This window comes from Ischnura elegans, assembly GCF_921293095.1.
Source record: "Ischnura elegans chromosome 13 unlocalized genomic scaffold, ioIscEleg1.1 SUPER_13_unloc_2, whole genome shotgun sequence".
In the NCBI taxonomy this organism is placed as follows: Eukaryota; Metazoa; Arthropoda; class Insecta; order Odonata; family Coenagrionidae; genus Ischnura; species Ischnura elegans.
In genome coordinates this window covers 4,894,157-4,915,994 of record NW_025791658.1, presented here as the reverse complement: position 1 = coordinate 4,915,994, position 21,838 = coordinate 4,894,157, and the positions used below count along the sequence as shown (strand labels likewise).

The 21,838-nt window shown below is 34.4% G+C and overlaps 1 protein-coding gene and 1 long non-coding RNA gene across 2 annotated transcripts; one reads left to right on the top strand and one right to left on the bottom strand.

Annotated features, from left to right (window-relative positions):
• Positions 1 to 1,481: 1,481 nt before the first annotated feature.
• Positions 1,482 to 8,875, top strand: LOC124172638 (40S ribosomal protein S9). The gene is made up of 4 exons (XM_046552084.1): positions 1,482 to 1,590; positions 1,903 to 2,131; positions 2,357 to 2,543; positions 8,645 to 8,875. The coding sequence occupies exons 2-4, from the start codon at positions 1,909 to 1,911 to the stop codon at positions 8,814 to 8,816; spliced, it is 582 nt and encodes a 193-aa protein (XP_046408040.1). The 5' UTR covers positions 1,482 to 1,590; positions 1,903 to 1,908; the 3' UTR covers positions 8,817 to 8,875.
• A 2,866-nt stretch (positions 8,876 to 11,741) lies between these two features.
• LOC124172714 lies at positions 11,742 to 16,193 on the bottom strand. Its single transcript, XR_006868256.1, has 4 exons — positions 15,537 to 16,193; positions 15,270 to 15,451; positions 13,439 to 13,563; positions 11,742 to 13,342 (listed from the first exon to the last, which is right to left on the bottom strand). It is a non-coding gene; the product is annotated as an uncharacterized LOC124172714 (long non-coding RNA).
• Between the last annotated feature and the right edge of the window lie 5,645 nt (positions 16,194 to 21,838).

Here is a 21,838-nt window from a genome sequence, read left to right as displayed (position 1 = left end):
TGTGTTATGCATGCGGTCACCAATCGTCCACAGTGACCATGTAGCGATGATTGTAAAGGGTAGTGCAATGCGGCGTAATAGTGGCGACAAGTACCCATAAAAGAAGACGTATTGGCAAGTTTTTCATTTTTTTTGCGAGGGGTTCCAACGGAATACTTGTGTTAAACCAGTCGTCACAAATCGTTCTCATAAATTCCATGCCGATTAGTCCTAGGGGTCCGGAACAGTGGTGGAGTTCTGACGATTCTTTTACCCGGAGAGGCGATTTATTAGAAAAAAATTTTGGGAGGTTAATATCATATTTTTAATTATGAAGAAGTAAAGTGTGTATTAATAGTGTCAGTTTTGACTTTAAATCTCATGCCATGTCATCTACTGGCATGATTATGATGGAGCCACTTAGGAATAGGTTAACTATAAAAGATTGCATTGCAGCAAAATAGTACATGGACTTAAAATTGCAAACATTTTATTAAAAATTCTCCTTTCATGTATCATATCTCACTTTAATTAAAGGAAAATCGCTTTTACAATATAAGGACTGGAACTAATTTGCATCCTAATTGCGAGCAAACAGGAAAAGTGTTGCCTGTAAACCATTTTGAATTCAATAATGAGCAAAATAATAGCCTACAAAAATTTTTCATTGGTTACCAATTTAAAATACATTCCAAGCCTACGAAAAAACTGAATAGTGAACGAAATATCAGGATAGTTGAAGAAAATTCACGAGGTACGTTCCTCCACATCATATTTTTCGACCATGGTCTAGAAAACTATGGGATGTTATCCTGTGCGTCTTCCTCAGTGTAAATGAACCTTCCCTCAATACTTTATCTCTTAAAAATATCTGGTAAAGTATATCACTGAGATAAAGAGAGAGTAGGGAAATTGTGAGTTGCTCATTGCGAAGATCATTGGCCATGGTAAAAAAGTGTGTGCTTTAAACCTACCGCGCTCTCCAGATTTTTTTCGTACACTTTCAACGAAAGTAATATCAATTGATAATCCACATTTTGCGGCAGTAATGGCTGGTAAAAGATTTCAAGTAAATTCCTAGGCTAGTAGGTTTTAATGAGTACATAGTACTTCGTATTCCAACTTTTATCACCCAAGAAAAATAAATCGGAGCACACTGGAATTCCAATGACTGCAAATTGCATTAAAATGCTCGTAATCCTGTACTAAATTTAAGAAAATAATGGAATAAATATTAAAATATTGGAAATAAATTTTTAAGCATATTATTTAAAAATGAAAACTGGTAAATCATGTGTATTCTGTCAGTTTGAACCTTAGAATTTTTCATAGTTTCCATGTGCGAGGTGCACAGTCAATTTTTTTCCTCAACGCTTCCTGCCTTTCTGTTTATAGTAATAAAATTGTATTTATGGAACGAAATAATTTAATTAAAACTCATGCAATTTAAAATTTATTTCTAGTCTTGTTTTTTATTCTTTTTATTGAACTTAGAGATGGAGCCACTAATGCATCACTTCCTGTACGTGTTCCACGTTCGCCGAACACTTTCTTCCGGTCGGCCATTCCACTTGGTAATTCGTGAGGGCACGCTGTGCTCTCTAGCCTAAGGTGAGAGAAATTCTTTTAATTGTTGCGAGATGATCATTGTTGTTTCTTAAAGTCCTAATGTGATCGAAGTATCGTTTTTGTTGCATTATATTCAGCAGAACTAGGTATTTGAACTTAAACCATATTATCTTCATTGCACGTGTTGGGATAGAGGTCTGAATTCTCATTTCGTACTAAATGCGTGTACTCTCTGTGAACAATTTTCATTATTAGAGCTGTATAAATTATATTTTATGTATTTTAATGAGTAAATGTGGTTAATCCCTTTGGGAAGTGTTACTTACAACCACGTGGGCTACTTTAACTTCACAGGGCAAAATGGTTAACAGTCGAGTCCCGTCGGTCCACAGCAAGACCTATGTCACCCCCAGGAGGCCGTTCGAGAAGGCCCGTTTGGACCAGGAGTTGAAAATCATAGGAGAGTATGGATTGAGGAATAAGCGTGAGGTATGGAGGGTGAAGTATACCCTGGCCAAGATCCGTAAGGCTGCTCGAGAGCTTCTTACTTTGGAAGAGAAGGACCAAAGGCGGTTGTTCGAGGGTGTGTAAGAGTTTCGTTTCTTAGTGAATTTGCATGAGGAATGTTTAGATGCATCCTGCTCGTGATGATCCATTTTTTGACACCTCTTGTCTGACATTAAGCTGACGTGTGAACTAATAATTTTGCCTGAAGTGTGGGATTGCACTAATTTTTGTTTTCTATACGATTGCGGTAATCTATGTGCATTTTTATTGCGGTTACTATAGTCATATTATTGAATTTCAGGTAATGCCCTTCTTCGTCGTCTTGTACGCGTTGGAGTATTGGACGAAGGACGCATGAAGCTCGATTACGTTCTTGGTTTGAAAATTGAAGATTTCTTGGAGCGTAGGCTGCAGACTCAGGTGTTCAAGCTTGGTCTCGCCAAGTCAATTCATCATGCTCGAGTTCTCATTCGCCAAAGGCATATCAGGTAAGAAACACAATGAGTTGATGAATAAGTTGTGTAGCATTGGGTTCAAATTCCCTCTCATTATATATTAAAGTGACTTTGGGGATTTGTGTGTGAAGTATAGAGTTTTTTGCGAATTTATTTCTCCGAGTTCTGTGATTCGGCGAAATATTCAATGCTTATGTACTTAATGAAAAGTACTTCTATATTTACATCCCTCGTTATTATATCCAACCGACCCAAGTGCCGGCGTGTAGTGATATTATCAAGGTCTTGTTCAAAGAATGTGTTATGTGCCGAAACCTGGGTGTGTTAGAGTATGTGAGGAAATGAATATGTACTTCTCATTTTTAGTGCCTTCCAAAGTATTCGCATTACTTCGTCATCGCGGTGTTGCTTAAGTTGCGTCAATGTGATGAAACGGCCTAGTAACCGTTGTTTATGTAACCTGGCAACCGCTGTGGATTAATTTAAACTACGGTTCTATTGTAACCTAGGGACGGCATGTTACGTATTCTTGTTATGCGAAGCAATTTTATTCAGGCGAATTATTGCGTGAAGTGTATCCTCAGTTTCCACCTGTTTATTTCGTGTATCACCAACGTTTTAAGAGAACTCATTCATCTCATGTTCGACTGACCAGAGAACGTGGAATTAGTTTTTAAAGGTAAATTTTCAGAACTCGAATTATCTGAATTACCTTGATCTCTCTTGCCGATCTGGAGTTACCCTTTTGTTGGCTGTAAATCGTTACATCACATACTTTTTGCTTTGTCAAACTTGATTCAATTACTTCGATGACGATGCGACATTGGTGATTTTCAGCGAATGGACTCTGTGTAAATCCCGAGAAGGCTTCGAATATCCTTCATTTTTCTAACGTGAACACAATGTCTAAGTATCGGAAGGATATCACAGCTTTGTTGTGCTTCTTGCTGACTGTAAAGAAAAGTGATACATTATATGCGTACTGATTTTTCCTCGATTGTGCGTTCTGTTGTGATTCTTGAATTGTTTTCACTGGTGCCTTGAGTGGGCAAGGAGTCTACACGCTCATTGTTATCTCCTAATCACTCGGGGCGAGAGCAAATTCCTAGTTTAATCCCAGATTTGGTGAATCATACCATCTCTGTTTCATGACTTTGAGACACTTTAACTTACACTGCGAAGTTCCGTCAATTACGTCATAATTTTTCCGTACTTGCCACTCTTAGATTACTGTTGGCGTCAAAATAATGCCTCTTTTTTTTTTTTTTAGCAAATTTATGTTTGGGCTTCGGTGAATGCTATAATAATGAATTGTGTCATTTTAAAGGGAATTTTATTCTTAATTGTTTATATCATATGAAAAATTAAAAAATGTTAACGTGGCAGTGCAATAAATTGCATAAAATGAAATATTCTTTAAAATGACTTATTTTTCATTATTTTAGCATGCACACAAGCACAGCTATAACTTCAGCTATAACTTAAGTACAGCTTCACATCATTTTGACACCGAAAATGTACTTTTTGCTTTTCATCATGCATCCTTGTGTTGACCAGGGAAATGTGTTAACACAGTTTACGTTTGTGTATTGCAATAGTAGTTACTAACAAAGTGGTTGCATGCAATCACAGTATACTTAATTAAGAGCTTTAAAATTGTTTTAAAGTTGGAGTTATAGATATTGCCTCTAATAGTTCCGGTAACCTAGCAACCTCAATCTCCTCTAGTTTTTCAACCAGCTTAAATAAGTTGTTGTTCATTGTATTTTTGTGAGATAATTTGTAATATCTTTGTTGCCCCATGATTAAATTGTTGCAGTTAAAGGTTTGAAATGATAAAGAATGAATCTGAAGTGGTGAAACGTACGATTAGGGCACTGCACTTTAATTTTGAAGGTAATTCTAAGCTAACGAAACCCTTCTCTGATTGTTATTGTCAATTAATCAATGCTTTGTGTTCACTTTTTCTCCAAATGTTTCCATTAACCAATGAAGTACCTAGTACTAGTGTCAGTAAATTGTTGTTTTTTTTCCCAGCAATTGACTTTATTAGTGAAAGTGTATTGATGTAGTTCATTGAATATTCGGTCAATCATGTTTTTGTGATATGCATATTATGCTGTAGAATTATTCATAGTAAGTGAGTTAAAACCAGTTCGGTTTCAAAAGCAAATGGGTTGCCATTGAAAATCGTTCTCTGAACTATATCAATTAATATGCTAATCTTTTGTAGGTTTTAGATATCAATATTGTGCCACTCTAGCCATTGGAATGAAATTCTGCTGTACTTGAAATGTTGAAATCATGATCTGGTTGTGGAACGCCATAATAATTTGCTCGTAAAGCTTGCTTCCTTACAAATGATTCAAAAACATACAATCTAATAATTGTTTAGTTTGCTGTTCTCTGTGATTTCAAATAGGAAGGATCTTAAAAGAAAAACACTTGAGTTCAACGGGTGAATTTGTCTAAAAATCCGCTGCTGGGAATGTGTTGGCATAAGGGTAGTTATAAGAATCATGTCATTTTGCTAGACAGGCGGTCCCCGACTTCAGCACACAATGCGTTCCGTACTAAATATACGTACTAAAACCTTTTTTTTTTCTCGGATTTTATTTCAATTCACTAAATTTAAATAATATGTTAATAAATTTCCTCAAATCATCTAATTTCTTTTGAAAATACGCAGAAAATATAAATAAAAGTTTAAAAAACAAGAACTCCGTTGGCTATCAAGCGAACTTCCTCTTGGCATTCAATTTGTCATTCCACTTATTACGTCCACTATAAATAAAAAGACCTATCAAGAAGCATAACAAAATGTAATTGTTGAATCCGCACTCTAGATACCTTTTAATTTTTAGGCCAAAATTCGACATTCGGCAGGTGACATTCGTGATAGTGTGTATTTTGCATGTTACTCAAAAAAGACAAGACGAACAGAAATCAGGTGATATTTCGTACAATGTTGCCGAAGGTGTACATGAATTAAACAGCACTCAAACCAAAAAACACAATTAGAAAGAAGATCTTACTAGTTTTATTGAAAGCTATTTGATGATGTCTAGTCAACTTTTTTGAAAAATCTCTCCAATGAAGGCTTCCTTCTTCTCTTGATAAAGGAGCCTATAACAGGCAGTCTCTCTCCCAAATAAATCACCTAGATTAGAGTCAACTACCAACAATTCCCTTCATTATATACGTTCGTACTGTTCGCATATACTGCCATTTGAAACAATTGAATGTTGGGATGCACTGTAAACATCGCGGGAATTTATAAAAATTAGAGACGAACGTCAAAAGTCCAAATTTAGCCTACGAAAGTCAAGTAAAAGGTGTCAATTTTGAACGTATGAAAGTGCGAATTGTACGAAAGTCGAGTGTAGGAAAGATGAGGACCGCCTGTATCCATAATTATTCTCTGCATTAATTTTGCTCAAATTTTCACTCGTGCTTAATGATGGATTTGAGAAAACAGATAACGATTCATATGCAAGTAAAGCAGAACATTTCTAGTGTCTCTAGCTTTTGTGTGATCTGTAATAAGTTTGCTTTGAGTGAGTGTGTGGTGTGTTAATGAAGGGTTGACGAATCTTTTCAGCCCAATGCTCGGAGCCAATTGGTTCTTGCAGACCACTTGAGGCTTTGTGACTCTTTTTTGAGCCCTTGTCTCAACGTCTGTGCATTTTTTCTTAGCGTTTGACTGCTTCATCGTGTTGGTCAGTGAACTCAACTGATGTCATTTCATCCAGAGATGTCTCAACCATGATTTGCAAGGTTCTGGACGTGAGTTCATTAGGATGTATGACGCAGTTCCACAATTGATTTCATTCTGAGGTTGCCTATCATAACATGAGTACTACTGTCGGCATCTGAACGACGTGCAGCTGTACTTTGAAAATTTATATCTGGACTTCAGTGCATGCCGCAATAATGAATATTACCTCATTTTGAAGGAAATTTTATTCTCATTTCTGTTTCATTTTTTATGTTATGAAAAGTTGAAAAATCAAGACAGTAGTGCAATAAATGACTCCACGCACAAGAAAGTTGCAAATAAATCAAGAATATTTCTATCAATTTTCTTTTTTCTTTTGGGGTTAACTGTAGGACTAGTTAGTTTCTTAACATTTCCGTCATTTTACAACAAAAGATGCATTCTGAAAGTACGAAGAAGCCATTTTATTAATCTGCATTAATGTTTACAAATTATTGTGGAAGATGAATGTTGTAGACGTAGTAGTTTTCCCTAGGTTGAGTTTCCAAGTTCACGAAGTTGACAAAACTGCAAATTTTATGGTGCACGGAGTCATTTATTGCACTGGCGTGTCCTAATTTATGAAATTTTCATAAAACTAAAAAATAAATTAGAAATGACAGTAAAATTTTCTTTAAAATGACATATTCATTATTGTGGCTTTATATTATGATGGTATATTGGCTGTGGATTTCAAACTTAAAAAATTGCATTTTGTTTATTGTACATATAGCTATTTGAGCAAATACGTTGCCTAGGGTGGCGGCCAATGCTTGTTTGCATGTTGAAGAGATGTGCCTTGAGTGGGCAAGGAGTCTACACTCTCATTGTTGTCTCCTAATCACTCTGGGCGAAAGCAAATTCCTAGTTTAATCCCAGATTTGGTGAATCATACCATCTCTGTTTCATGACTTTGAGACATTTCAGCAGTTACCATGATGGCCGAATCATTACTTCAGTTATTTAGTCGCAGGTACATAACGATGCCTCCACCGCACAAGCACTCGTCAATCGCCCACCGAATCGAATCTGCTCACCTAGTTGCTGAGCAATACGAATCTGCTCAGCTGGCAGTGTCCGGAGCAAAAAGCTCATCTCGATGCTTGGAGGATAGGAGATGAGCGTTTATGCTCCGGACGCTAGTAGCGTAGCAGATTTGTATTGCTGAGCTACTAGGTGAGCAGATTCAATTTGGTGGGCGATTGTTGAGTGCTTGTGCGGTAGAGGTATTGATAATTGTATTCGGTTGACTTTTCCCATGTCACGTATGCGATCATGTTGTTCTGATTTTGCAAACGGAGAATGGTGTTCTACTTCCTTAAGATTTGAGGTCCAATGCTGTCTGTTAACGATGAATTTTTATCTTGCAATCCATTTTATACTGGTTCGTTTTTGTATGCTTCTTAATAGAAAAATCATTACATTTTCATATTGATTGTATGTGCATTGGGAGTGACCTAATTTGTTGTTTTCTTTGGGCTAGAAATTTTTATTGGTGTGTACTCCTTTGAGAAATTGTGCTTGGATTCTTAGGCCAAGTGACTTACATATTTTGATACTACAGTTATGTGGCTCGTATTGGGCCCATAATGTGGCTAAGGTCGTGAAATGGATGTCTAATCCTTAACCCAAGAATGGTGAGGATATATTTATCGCCTTATTCTGGTGACGTGGGGTGAAAGAAACTCAATTTTTCAAAAATTCATAGCTCGCACCTGTTAAGACTTCGGTCTTGTGGGGATTTTTTTGTGATACGAAGATGTTTTTTTCAAAGTTATGCTGATGAGAGGAATAAATAGGAGGAGGTAGAAGTCGAGCATCAGAAAATGACCTTTCCTAAATTTACAAAACTTTGCATCAATTTTTAACTGAACTGGGATAATTTAGTGGCATCATTGAGGGACTTTCTGTACTTTAAGACACTATCAGTAGTTTTTTCGGGTTAAAAAAAGTTATTTATTATTGTAGTAACCAGAAAAATGGATGAATGCCCCAGAAATTTAAGCTGTGATATGAGTATGCTTATCATAAATTCAGATCCCCAATTGTTTTTTCGAACCTAGGCAGAGATCATGACTGAGACATAATTACCAATTTGTTTTGTTCTCTAAGTCATCTAAATAAGTATTTTTATACTTGGATGACTAATGATGGAACAATTTGCAATGAACGTGCTTGCCAAATGATTCTTTTTACACTCGAGTCATGTTGGGTTTCAAATTTTGGTGATAATGAATCATAATAAATATAGGAATTTTAGCTTAGGAGGCCTGGGTTATCAAGTGACTCTGATCTTGCGTGTTTATTTAATGGTATTGTTTTTGTGGTCTTGGTTTAACGATTCCTTTCTCTCTCTTTCTTTGCGTGATGTGTGCAGGGTGCGCAAACAGGTTGTGAACATCCCCAGCTTCATTGTTCGCCTGGACTCCCAGAAGCACATTGACTTCTCGCTCAAGTCTCCGTTCGGTGGCGGCCGTCCTGGTCGCGTCAAGAGGAAGAACATGCGTAAGGGCGCTGGTGGTGCGGCTGCAGAGGAGGACGACGAGTAGGCCGTCTGTTTGTGATGATGTGCGCGTATATATATCAATAAATGAAAATGTTAAAATCATCCATGACTTATCTCTATCCCACGGCTCTCCTGTTTTAAGTTTAAAACTTAGCAATACCATTGCGTCCTGCGAACATTGAATACTGTCTGGGCTGCCACTCGACTGTGAATAAGCCGTGAATTTTGTCGTAAAACCTTAAAAATCTCTCAAATTTGATCGTGACAGATCAAAGGAAAAATCGATCGTCGATTATGTTTCAAAGTCAATCACTTGCAGACACTGTCCATTTATTTATCTGCACGCGTGTATTAGAAGCTGTATTATTGATCCATGTGCCATGACGACACAACCTTAAGGCTGTGATTGGAAGGCCGTTAACCAAAGTGATCATCATTAACGCTGGTTAGAAATCAGGCACCTCTTCACTTCCCTTTCACAGCCTTTAGTCGGCCCTGAATTTGTCAGATGTCATAAGAGATAGCACTTTCATTGCTGCAGTTGCATTGCAGTTTATTGCGTTTGTTAAAATTTTAGTTAACGCACTGTTACGTAATAAATGTTTCTGCCTTAAATGGCTCGTCAACAGACCGTGAATTTCGACACAATTTTAACTGAAAACCTGGAAAAAACAGCGAATTTTGTAATGAAGTCTGTGTGGGAATCCAGACTGGTTTTTTTCTTCTGGAGAAATTATGGATATTGTTTTCAACTCTCAAACTTAAATCTGGGGAAGTTATTTTTATTCCATATGTATTAATACTTTTCGCACAAGGTTTAAAAATTATTCAAAATCTTTCACGTTTCATCTTCCTGCACAATATGCCCCTTGTTATGTGGCCTTCAGAATGGTTGCTCATGTGACTTATTCAAACACCTACAGATCCTATGTTTGTACTCTAATTTGCAGGATTTGTGCGATGTTACGTTTGCGCTGTTTTAGATTTTGTGCTGTTCCTGCTTGGGCAATTTCATGGTGCGAGTCTTTCACATTTATGTAGGAGAATTCATTAATGGATTCATTCTGGAATGGAATCTGCACGGGAAGGATACATTAAAAAATGTTAGTTTAGTTGAAAGTACAAATATAACATTATGAGAACTATGATGATAGTCCAGGAATTTGGTGTCAAGGAGAAATAGGTACTACATCATAAATGCATGAAGCATCCGGCATTTCTCAGACAAACCAGGGACAATTAACCAAAGAATTGAATAGAGTATAATTTGCTTTTCCAATGGAAAATAGCCTTTTTTTAGCTTGCTTGCGACATCTGAACATGAGTGAGTACTTTATCGTTAGGCCAGCTTTGTAAATTATTGTTGTGCATCTCTTAGTATCCATATTCTTGGGAGTTAAGGTAGTTTGAGCGAAAAATCAATCATCATAGAATTCTATGATTTTTATCTCATTGTAAAGAAAAAGTCTTGATCTTTCCAGTGATATCATAATATACACCCCTTACCGGGCTAAATTCAGAGATATTTGTGAGCAAAGAGAAGCTGATTTACATGGCATAGATAGGAGCCATGCGCTTTGGCGACAGTATTTATTTAAAAAGAATTATTTCCCGTTCATAGAAATCGACGAAAAACTAACTGAGTGTGGTAAACTTTATTTATGAATTTTTGGTTGCATTAAAATTATAGGTCACCGGTAGTATAATTAAAATATAAAAGAAAAACTTCGTCGAACAGGCATTTCCTGCAGACGACCGGATGCCGGAAGATTCGGCTTGGCAACGCTGCTTTAGAATTAAACGTAAACAAACATGATCGCATACAAGGAATAATTGGAAAAGGAATAACTGGATATAATTGATTGCGTAAGAGTTTAGTGTACTGACTTTCCATATTGTCGCAGTAAATTCCAAGTACAAAAATTACTTCGTGGTGGACATTGGGAAGTGAAATATGAGACTCGCGATTCCTGATACTATTTGGGTTTCTGTAAACTTCGAATGAAGAGATTTCTTATGTGTACGTAAATATTATTTGGCATGCTTTGGGAGGAAAGATATTACCGATTTTACGCATACTAAAGGTGTCTGCGTATTTACTTTCACAAGTACGATTCTCCATCCGCATTAATGAACTTGCTATTTGTGATGAAATCGAGTGGCTCAAACCATCTTTTAGGTATGAGCCGTGCGTGAAACCTATTGAACAACGTTAACAGGTAGTTATTGACAAGTACTTTTCATATTTAAGTCAACGCAGTCCGAACCTTACATAAACGAAAGGACAGGATTCATGGCGAGATATTATGAGTGTAGTCTTGCGTTTACACTTAAGTCAAACAACACATTTCGTTTATATGGTAAAATTCTGTTGAATCATCTCCCTTTTGGAAATCAGAATTCATCCCACAATGCATAAAACCTACTAAATCTTGTTGCCTTAACCGAATTTGAGGAAACCTATCGAAAAAATGAATGTATAACCAGCCCTCCGAATATATTAACATTGGTCGACATCGATTTTAAATTACCTATGAATGCAGAGCTGACTACTAACCACGAAGCAATCAAACGAATCTAATCTTTACATAGAATGTTACCGAAATATAAATTAATCTTCCAATAACAGTCATATTGAGTCTCAAAGGAAGTGCATCTTGCCACAACAATCCCTTAGGAACAAGAAATTCACACCAAATGGACTTCTGCTTACATCATTACAGAGATACTAAAAGCTAAAAAATCACAATATTGTGCTTCAACCACTAAAATATCCATAACACTATTCTAAATGAAGCTTGCCATTCATCTTGATGCCTACTGCAATACCCCTTACCTTTAGTTAAACTGGATAGAATTTCAATTTTCTGCTTTTCATCTCAAGGCCCTATTCTGGAAATATATGCACATAGTTACCAACTTAGGGTTTGTAGGAAGGAATCAGACAAAAAATGATATATTACTACACTTCTGGTATACATATTTATTATTAATACATAACAAAAATTACAAAATATTTTCAGAAAAGCACTCTACAATGTTACATAAATGTAGCAATACACATTTCAGTTTCACTGAGTGTTGGCTAAGAACATAAAAAGGAGAGCCAGGGCCCCCAAGAGACATTAAATTGGCTGCTATATACTTCGTTTGTTTGTATATGAGGTATTTCTCTGCTGTCTTATCACTCTAACTTGCTTGTGATAATGTTCCCTCATATTTCCAATGTAGTAGTGGGATTTTTTCCTTCAAATCAATGTTAAAAAAAATACACTTCAGGCATTCACAGTAAATTTTGAAGAAATGGGCAGAGGCTAGTCTTAAAAAGAAACATTTCTTTGTTAGCATTCAACACTGCATATGCCATGTGCCCCACTCTAGCATAATAGAAGAAAAAATGAAGGCTACAGTAAGGAGGCAAGTTAAAGTCCCTGTGAAGCAACTTAGGTTGTTCCCGAAGTCATTGTAAGAGCAAAAGATATAATACGAAAGGGAATATGTTACCAATGTTAGCTATGTATGCTGATCTTGATTGTGCTTAACTTCAGGAGCCAATAGCATTGAACATGGAGACCACCAGATTTGCCTTAACCTTATTTCTACATAATATGGAGAAGCTGGTGGACATTTTCAGGTTAATTTTATATATAAAGATATTTATATACATAGAGTGGAACACAATGTCTTTCAGTAATTAGATGGCAATTAGTTAAACAGTACTTTAAAATAACTTTCACCGATGCAAATAATAATAAAATCCTTGCTACCCTTTTAACAACAATCCCTTGGGAGGGACAGCATAATTTTCTTGCCAATCAAGGTGTGCAAAGAAATTGATCAGCCCTATTGACAAAATCCCACTAACAATTCAGGAGGGAGTTTCTAAAGAGTCATTCTCACTCAAAGGCGTTGACGCATTAACCAGTACACAAGATAATCACCCAAAAGAAAACATGGAAAAATTGCCCAATATTATGTCACGCAAACCTTTAGACCCTTGCAGCAAACCTGAAGATACTGGTTAAAATACTCAGGAGACACCTGTTACCACAAGCCAGAGGACGTGGGGAGAATCTTAAAGAAGCTAAAAAATCTCTAATAGACTTTACAGTATGACCATTGCTACTATGTACATTTAAACCATGCTATACATAAGGCATAAGATAATTTATCAGTCTTACTCTTTTTAATTTTCTCTTTTTATTTATCATCTTATTTATTTATCATACTCTTTAAGTTTTCTCAACTCCTCAAAATATTTACTAATAGCCTCAATAGACTTGTGAAACTCTATTCTCCTTTGGATGGTAACATGGGGCTTACCATTGATACTCTCTCCCATGTGTACTTAATCTTATTCCCTCAGTTCCACATTTACTGAGTATTTCCACCAGCTTCTCCATATTAATGCCAGCTGTAGCCATTTGGGAAATCATTAAGCTTGAAATAACACTCCACAGGGTTTGTAACATTCCCACCTTCTGTGTCTTCTACACATTGCACAGATAGTCCTGCATACATCATACGCAAGTAATTTTTTGGAGTGGTAATCAATGACAGACCCATGCCCTGTGAATGTAAAAAGAAAGACATTTTAACTGTTAACATAATAAAGAGGAACAATTTATGCATAATTTATTTCCCAGAAAATATGATGGAATTTACCAGATTTACTGTTGTATGATTACCCATTGCCTTTCTTCTGCCATCCATAATCATAAGAGGCAATGATATCTACCTCAGCTCCATCATTGCACTGCATAGGAGACTCTTCACTGGGAGTCATGCCACTGAAATAAATTATGTATGTATACTGAATGAGGGGCCACATATTAATTAGCCAATGCACTGCACTTAGATTTCTGTGACTGGGTGGAATTAAAACTAAGGAATAGAAATAGTATGATAACATTGGAGGTAATCTACCCCTTAACTTATGATGTTCTTGATTCAACATTAGGGAGGACATTGTATATGTGTCAGACACTTATACCCTATCATTGGTTAATGTGACACAAATACATTTTGCCACTTTGGAACTCATTAGCCTAACTAGAACATTAATCAGTATGTATAATGAAGTATTCCTAAAATTATAAATTGCAATATTTCCACTGAGTTTTATTATGACAAAACGCGTTTCATTGCTACAAACAACATTATCAATTGTTGTTGTCATAATAAGACTCAGTGGAAATATTGCAATGTCTTTTTAATTGTACTAATATTAAAGACCACCATATTGTGCCCAACATCATACCAGATATAGTGAAGTAGGTTGTAATTATGATAAATGTAGGAAAGCAACCACAATCAGGACAGAACCATCAAGAACAACAGGGAGATGATGTCGATGGATAGGAACATTTTCCTGCAATATTATTTCCACTAGTAAAATATGATTATATGCAATTCTTTTGGAAAGATAAGTTCAATGTGATCATTAGCATTCACTCAATGCAACATTAGGAATTTGAAATGAATAAGGGTATGCAATTAGTATGTACAGCCTTGACTTTTAAAAAATTAACGACAGAGAAAACATTTCTTCACATTGCATAAAAAAACAGGTTGTGAGAGAAGGATGAACATCATAAGTGGAAAGGGTATGGCCACGGAAACAAAGCTGATTGAATTATAACTAATACTCCTCTTCTGGCAAGCACATGCAAATAGCTGTTAGAGGAGACAGGTAATCCCTTTAAGAAATCAAGAAAAAGTTTTTGATCCACGAAAAATATTGAAAGTCTTAGATAAATAAGTAGCATGTAAAATTATGACATAGAGTAATAGTTGCAACACTGAGCACACCAGTAAAAGGGCTGTGCTGAGTACTTTACCTCTTTAAGAAACAATGACTAAGGAATAATAATCAAGGAGAAATTAGATTGTCTTCAATTGCTGAATAAATACTTAAGATATGGATACTATAGTTGAAAATATATGTTAGATAGACTTCTAATCCTAAGACCTGATAACAGATCACCATAATTAATCAACTTATAATCCACATTAACACAATCCAGCAATTATTGATTTTCTATGTTAAAAACAGCAAATCTGTGGTAATTCTCTGGTTCTAAATACCAAACACTTTATATAGCTCACATCACCAAATTCCAGTCAACAGTCACTTAATCGATAATGATTTCATCCAAAGGAACCAATAACAAATTACATTGAAGGACAATAAAAAATTAAATGAAACTAATTTAAAATTACACTTGAACAAAGTAATCATCAAAAAAATTAAAGCCTCTGCATTTCCTAAATTTTAGTTTATATATTGGACCTACTACTGATAATGTTCTTGGAATGCAATGTACATGGAAATAAAAAGCACACCGACTGAATATTTCCAAGAGATATGAAAGAACGTAATGCAACCACAAGGCACATTTAAAAAAAAATAATTAACTTTCACATTGGGTTTCGGGGGACCAATAACGCTACTACTTATAGTCTCATTTTTTTAAACTGATGCGGTGAAACTTACGGTGTTAAGGCCAAAGTGAGAAGCTTCTCCACCTCCACAGCTTCCGTACTCGATTGCATCTTCAACCTTTGACCCCACAGATCGCTCCTACCTTTTCCAAGTGGAATTGGCGACAGACGGAACAATTAGGGTTGCCAAAACCCGATTCATTTGCTCATTCCCAACACATGACAGGACGCACACTATAAATGAAATAAAAAAATTATTTCAGCTAATAACATACTTCCATTCTTAAATTCGCAATGAGTTATTTACTAGAGCACTTACCTATATTCACTGAACGTTCGAGAAGAACTCTTCTGTCCCTTCGTAAATTCCTTCTTCCGCACAAACCGCCCCGCTTTACTAGTGGATGACTTCATCGTTAAAGCAGAGAAGGCTGAAAAACTGGCATATTTCACTAAAAAGTTAGAGAAATACTCGACTTTCTAAAGTATATTTCAACACCGAAATCTCTGCACTCCTGTAACGCTTCAAGCCATTCACTTGTTTCTCTGAATTTCTAGTTGCTAGTTGAGAGTCGCACCAACCTAAGAAATTTGACGTTGTTGCCAAGTCGAACGTCTCTTTGACATATGTCATTTCTAGCGATACAATGCTTTAAAATAGCTTTCTAATATAAGTAACCCTTACATTTTTATGTTTGAACATTTCAGATGCCAGGATATCGTACTCCAAGTCGGGATTAAGTCCATACTATATTAAGGAAACTTAGTATTATATTACTAAAAGTACCGTTGGTACCTTTGGTAATAAGTCAAGATAGAGTTTAAAATACGTATATTTTGTTCATTACCGAGAAAAATAAGCAACTGATGCAAATATTTTCCCGACAAAAAATTATAAAATTGTATCGAAAACCTTAAAAACTCTTGATACTTGTAAAGTTTGAGAAGATACAGTCGCTGTTGTGACTACGGATCTATCTCGCTCAAACTACCTTAATTACTAAATGGAAGAGTATGAGTGTCAATTTTTGATCTGGATACGATTTTGTTTTTCCAATGGAAAATAAGTTACTTTCCGAGAAGTCAAAACACGGGAAATGAGTACTTTTTCCTCTTACCAACTTGGTGAACATTGTTTTACATCTTTTACGCCTGTTGTCAAGAATGTTGTTGGTAAACAGAAAATTCACGAAACAATTTTTGGCTCGCTATATGAATTCGCGTTACCAAATGGAAAATAGGTTATTTCCCGAGTCATCCAGATGTAGGAATGAGTTTTTTCTTCATTCAAACTTATTTCCGAGACATCCACGTCCAAGAAATTTCAAAGAGAGTTCAATTTCTTAACACTAACTTAAAAAGTCATGGTTTAACATCTTTTCACATGTTGTCGTGGGGAGTATTACCAAACGGACGGTACATGAGAATTAATTTCTCGATTTAGATATGAATTCGCGATTCTACTGGAATATTGCTTTCCTAACAAGATGTCGTATACAACAAGGAATGAGGATGTACTTCTCATTAAGACAAATTTAAAAATCATTCAGTGTTTTACATCTTTTTCTAATCGCTCCCATGGAAATTATTATTAGAAAAAGGCAACTTGAGAATGCCAATTTTTCAATTTTGACATTAATTTCCTATATGAAATTTCCAATGGATAATCCCCACCTTCCAAGGCATCATATCAAAACAAATATTTTTTCCTGAGAATAATCAAATTTATGGGTGTTTTAATCATCGTAATGACAGTTATTACAACATGGAGAACAATGATGATTTCAATTTTTCCGATCTGGGTAGAAATTCGCGTCTAAAATGAAAAATTCCCATCTTCCAAGTCAAAAACAGAAAATATGATTGCTTATTCTCAAGTAAATCTGAATCAATGACTACTTCAACATGTATACCTGATCTTATGAATGGTAATAATTACAAAGCGGGATTTTATATTGACAATTTTTAGATTCCTATTTGAAATAGCGTTTTCAATGGAAAATGCCTGTCTTACAAGGTATCTCATCAAAACATACATTTTTTGTTGAGAATAATTAAATGCACGAGTATTTTACAAGTTTTTCTTAACGCTCTTGTGACATTTATTGCAAAATGGGGAATAATGAGAATTTCAATTTCTCTGATATTCAAGAAAAGTGAATAGTGGGAGAGGAAGCAGTTTGGGTGAACAAATGAATGATAGCAGTAAACATACAATAAGAGGAACGTCGTTGAAGGTGATGAATTTTACGTCATGGGGAAGCTTAACTTAAACAAAGGTGAGTAAGAACAAAATAAAACTTCGTAACAAAGTCCAACCGGGGCCATTGGCAATTTTGAAATTTTCCATAAAAAAAATTAAGCCTTTAGTAACTACAATGTATATTATCGATGAAGAAATTGCAAAAATGTGTATTTTGGCATAAATTATTATTTAAACATGATATTCCGTCATTAATGACTGAATAATCATTTGATGTCAAATTTAAACCATTGTCGGTTTTTGAGTAATGGAATTAAAAACTAGATATTACCATTTGTGTCCGTTTTTCACGAAGTGTGCCTTACCTTGACTTCAAGATGGAAGTCCTATGGAGGATCCCAGAATGATTTTTAAGTATATCATGAAGTTAATGAATAAAGATGTTTTAAAAGATGTACAAGCCACAGATAAAAACAAAATAATTGCAATCCTTCCCTAAAATAATCATAGATTAACGAAAAACATTTTTAATTTTTTAACTCTGCGCTGTGAAATCGCAAATATAAAGAGGATTTTCCATTTCAAGTCACATTTTTATCTTTTTATCTCTTCGCACTGAAATTGCGATTATAACAAGGATTTTCCATTTCAACAAAGAGACTTGAAATGGAAAATCCTTGTTATAAACGCAATTACACTACGAAGAGAGAAAAATAAAAATGTGACTTGAAATATAAATCCTTGTTATAATCGCGATTTTACTGCGAAGAGAGAAAAAATTATGAATGTGACTTGAAATGGGAAATCCTTGTTTTAATCGCGATTTCAAGACGAAAGGATAAAAAATGAAAAATGTAACTTGAAATGGAAAATCCTTGTTATAATCGCAATTTCACTGCGAAGAGATAAAAAATTATAAATGTAACTTGAAATGGAAAATCCTTGTTATGATCGCAATTTCACAACGACGAGAGAAAAAATTATAAATTTGACTTGAAATGGAAAATCCTTGTTTTAATCGCGATTTTACTGCGAAGATATAAAAAATTAAAAATGTGACTTGAAATGGTAAATACTTGTTATAAACGCGATTTTACTATGATGAGAGAGAAAATTAAAAATGTGACTTGAAATGGAAAATCCTTGTTATAATCGCGATTTCACTACGAAGAGAGAAAAAATTAAAAAAGTGAAATAAATTTGAAAATCCTTGTTATCATCACAATTTCACTGCGAAAAGAGAAAAAATGATAAATGTGACTTGAAATGGAAAATCCTTGTTATAATCGCGATTTCAATACGGAGAGAGAAAAAATTAAAAAAGTGACTTGAAATTGAAAATCCTTGTTATAACCGCAATTTCACTGCGAAAAGAGAAAAAATTATAAATGTGACTGGAAATGGAAAATCCTTGTTATAATCGCGATTTTAATACGGAGAGAGAAAAAATTAAAAAAGTGACTTGAAATTGAAAATCCTTGTTATAATCGCGATTACACTACGAAGAGATAAAAATTTAAAAAAGTGACTTGAAATTGAAAATCCTTGTTATGATCGCAATTTCACTACGGAAGGAGAAAGAATTAAAACAAATGACTTGAAATAAAAAAAACTTGTTGAAATCGCTATTTCACTGCGAAGAGATAAAAAATAAAAAATGTGACTTGAAATGTAAAATCCTTGATATAAACGCGATTTTACTGCGAAGAGATTAAAAAATTATAAATGAGACTTGAAATGGAAAGTCCATGTTATAATCGCAATTTCTCTACGGAAGGAGAGAAAATTAAAATGTGACTTAAAATGGAAAATCCTTGTTATAATCGCGATTTCACTACGGAGAGAGAAAAAATTAAAAAAGTGACTTGAAATTGAAAATCGTTGTTATAATCGCAATTTCACTACGGAATGAGAAAGAATTAAAAAAACGACTTCAAATGGAAAAACCTTGTTGTGATCGCAATTTCACTGCGAAGAGAGAAAAAATTATAAATGTAACTTGAAATGGAAAATCCTTGTTATAATCGCAATTTCACTGCGAGGAGAGAAAGAATTATAAATGTGACTTGTAATGGAAAATCCTTGTTATAATAGGGATTTCACTACGGAGAGAGAAAATATTAAAAAAGTGACTTGAAATTGAAAATCGTTGTAATAATCGCAATTTCACTACGGAAGGAGAAAAAATAAAAAAATGACTTGAAATGGAAAAACCTTGTTGTAATCGCAATTTCACTGCGAAGAGAGAAAAAATTATAAATGTGACTTGAAATGGAAAATCCTTGTTATAATCGTAATTTCACTGGGAAGAGAGAAAAAATTATAAATATGACTTGAAATGGAAAATTCTCGTTAAAAACGCGATTTGACTATGAAGAGAGAGAATATTAAAAATGTGACTTGAAATGGAAAATCCTTGATATAATCGCGATTTCACTGCGAAGAGAGAAAAAATTATAAATGTGACTTGAAATGTAAAATCATTGTTTTAATCGCGATTTCACTGCGAAGAGAGGAAGAATTAGAAATGTGACTTGAAATGGAAAAAAATTGTTGTAATCGCAATTTCACTGCGAAGAGAGAAAAAATTATGAATGTGACTTGAAATGGAAAATCCTTGTTTTAATCGCGAATTCCCCCGGAAGAGATAAAAAATTAAAAATGTGACCTGAAATGGTTAATACTTGTTATAATCGCGATTTCAATACGGAGAGAGAAAAAATTAATAAAGTGACTTGAAATTGAAAATCCTTGATATAGACGCAATTTTACTATGAATAGAAGGAAAATTAAAAATGTGACTTGAAATGGAAAATCGTTGTTATAATCGCGATTTCACTACGGAAAGAGAAAAAATTAAAAAAGTGACTTGAAATTGAAAATCCTTGTGATGATCGCAATTTCACTGCGAAGAGAGAAAGAATTATAAATGTGACTTGAAATGGAAAATCCTCGTTATAATCGCGATTTTACTACGAAAGGAGAAAAAATTAAAAAAATGATTTGAAATAGAAAAACTTTGTTATAATCGCGATATCACCACGAAGAGAGAAAGAATTATAAATGTAACTTGAAATGGAAAATCCTTGTTATAATCGCGATTTCACTACGGAAGGAGAAAAAATTAAAATAAATGACTTGAAAAGGAAAAACCTTTTATAATCGCGATTACACTGCGAAGATGGAAAAAATTAAAAAAGTGACTTGAAAAAGAAAATACATGTTATAATCGCAATTTAGCTACGGAGAGAGAAAAAATTAAAAACTGACTTGAAATGGAAAAACCTTATTGTAATCGCAATTTCACTGCGAAGAGAGAAAAATTATCAATTTCACTTGAAATGGAAAATCGTCGTTAAAAACGCGATTTCACTACGGAGAGAGAAAAAATAAAAAAGTGATTTGAAATAGAAAATCCTTTTCATAATCGCATTTTCTCTACGGAAGGAGAAAAAAATTATAAATGTGACTTGAAATAGAAAAACCTTGTTGTAATTGCAATTTCACTGCGAAGAGAGAAAAAATAATAAATGTGACTTGAAATGGAAAATCCTCGTAAAAAACACGATTTCACTACAGAGAGAGAGAAAATTAAAAAAGTGACTTGAAATAGAAAATCCTTGTACTAATCGCGATTTCACTACGGATAGACAAAAAATTAAAAAAGTGACTTGAAATGGAAAATCCTTGTTATAATCGCAATTTCACTACGGAGAGAGAAAAAATTATAAATGTGACTTGAAATGAAAAATCCTCGTTAAAAACGCGATTTAACTACGGAGAGAGAAAAAATTAAAAAAGTTACTTGAAATGGAAAATCATTGTTATAATCGCAATTTCACTACGGAAGTAGAAAAAATTAAAAAAATGACTTGAAATAGATACCCCTTGTTATGAACGCAATTTCACTGCGATGAGAGAAAAAATTATAAATGTGACTTGAAATGGAAAATTGTTGTTATAATCGCAATATCTCTACGGAAGGGGAAAAAATTAAAAAAATGACTTGAAATGGAAAAACCATGTTATGAACGCAATTTCACTGCGAAGAGAGAAAAATTATAAATGTTACTTGAAATGGAAAATCCTCGTTTAAAACGCGATTTCAATTCGGAGAGAGAAACAATTAAAAAATGTGACTTGAAATGGAAAATCCTTGTTACAATCGCGATTTCAATACGAAGAGAGAAAAAATTAAAAAATGTGACTTGAAATGGAAAATCCTTGTTATAATCGCGATTTCACTACGAAAAGAGAAAAAATTAAAAATGTGACTTGAAATGGAAAATCCTTGTTATAATCGCGATTTTACTACGAAGAGATAAAAAATTAAAAAAGTGACTTGAAATAGAAAATCTTTGTTATAATCGCGCGATGTTACTATGAATAGAGAAAAAATTAAAAAAGTGACTTGAAAT